Source organism: Apis dorsata, unplaced genomic scaffold, assembly GCF_000469605.1.
Source record: "Apis dorsata unplaced genomic scaffold, Apis dorsata 1.3 scaffold_51229, whole genome shotgun sequence".
In the NCBI taxonomy this organism is placed as follows: domain Eukaryota; kingdom Metazoa; phylum Arthropoda; class Insecta; order Hymenoptera; family Apidae; genus Apis; species Apis dorsata.
In genome coordinates, this window is record NW_006267180.1 from 1 (window position 1) to 1671 (window position 1671).

At 40.3% G+C, this 1671-nt stretch overlaps 1 protein-coding gene across 1 annotated transcript; it reads right to left on the bottom strand.

Annotated features, from left to right (window-relative positions):
* Positions 1-23: 23 nt before the first annotated feature.
* On the bottom strand, positions 24-1259 carry LOC102677643 (potassium voltage-gated channel subfamily H member 4-like). Its single transcript, XM_006625164.2, has 2 exons — positions 1025-1259; positions 24-320 (listed from the first exon to the last, which is right to left on the bottom strand). Exons 1-2 carry the CDS (start codon positions 1164-1166, stop codon positions 133-135), a joined length of 330 nt encoding a protein of 109 aa, XP_006625227.1. The 5' UTR covers positions 1167-1259; the 3' UTR covers positions 24-132.
* Between the last annotated feature and the right edge of the window lie 412 nt (positions 1260-1671).

Sequence of the window (1671 nt, forward strand, 5' to 3'; positions counted from 1 at the left end):
TTTTTCCTTTTTTTTTTTTTTTTAGTGATCGAAAGAAAAAAAAAAAGACAAGCGTGCGGCAATCGATTTTAATTAAATCGATAATCCTTACTACGGAATAACGGTATATACACATTATTGATCGATGATTATTTACTGACCACCAATGAGCATCGTGCAAATTGAGAAGAACTTCTCGGAGAATGTATTGGCCGAAACATTTCCAAATCCTACCGATGTCAGGCTACTGCACGTGAAATACAACGCGGTGATGTAACTTTCCGCGTGGGTTACGTTCTCCACCGAAATCTTCAATTTTTCCGCCAACGTGTGAATCCAACCTGGAAAAGTGTGCTCGTGTCAAATCGCGACGGTCGCATCACCACTACCACGACCACCATCACCACGTACACCACGTACGATCGAAACGAAGATTTTTATCGCGAGTATATCGCGATAAGTGTGGGAAAATCGATAAAATTCTTAATTTACCCGAGTCTCTTCAATTATGTCGACCTTCGCTAGATCGCGCACCCTTAAATCTGTGGATAACAGATCGAATCTCTATAGAGAGATAGGTAAGTATTAAGAGGTCATCTGCGAGGCAGCTGATTTAATCGTGGCTGGTGAGGTGGGATCCGCGTTGTATCTCCGGTTTTTAAATCAGTTCATTCGTTCATTCACGCGAAACGAAAAGATTAAACAGATTAAACCGCGATTAAATGGACGCGAATTGTATTTTCTCCTATTGGAAGAGAAATGTTTGCACATGAATATATAACTCTTAATTAATACGGAGCCGCTTCTCAAAAAAAAACAAGTCTCTCTTTGAAACGAGGGATACGTATATTTAAACGTTATATAGGTACGAAATAGGTTACCAGGTGTTTCTTTAGAGGTTCTATTTAGAGGAGAAAAGTAAAGATAAGTCGTTGAGAAACACTTTCCCAGCCATTCGAGTGTCTCCTGTCAAAGCTTGACTTCAAACAAATTTCGCGGGGCTTTGTACATTTTGACGAGAAAGATTGGTTGGTGAAAAACTTACCGAGGTCCCAATCGTTGTCGTTTCTCAATCTCTCTTTTTCAGCGATAACGAACCAGATACAGGCCAACCAATGCGCCACCAGGATGAAGAACAGCATCAACATGGTCAGAATCACGGCGCTGTACTGCGAGTACCTGTCCATCTTTTGAAGCAATCGGGCCAGCCTCAGTAATCTCGTCAATTTCACCAAATGAATATTACCGTGCCCCGATTCCTGACGAGAAGAGAAAAGAAATATAAATTGTTATTACGTTCTGAAATTACGCTCGAGATTGTTCATCGTTGATGGAAATAAACCGTGATTCGTATCGGTAAGTAAATAAACAGAAAATCAAAGGAAAACGTCAATATTGAAAGTTGAATCGATAATAATTATGTGTTCTTGCGTATTATATATTTGTTGCTTTCTAGATTGTACGCATTCATCGCGGAGATATGTCGCTCGAAGCGTCGTTGAAACGTATCCCCTCCCCTGTTTTCAAAGGCAAGGACACGGACACGAGGAATATGCTGTACAATTTAATAATACATCGACCTTTGCTAAACGAACTTCATTCACGTCTTCGCTTTCGGATATTGCACAACTCGTATCTCGTTTTCATTACATTTCTCGTTGGAGCATCGACGTTTCATTGGATTTGAAAGCT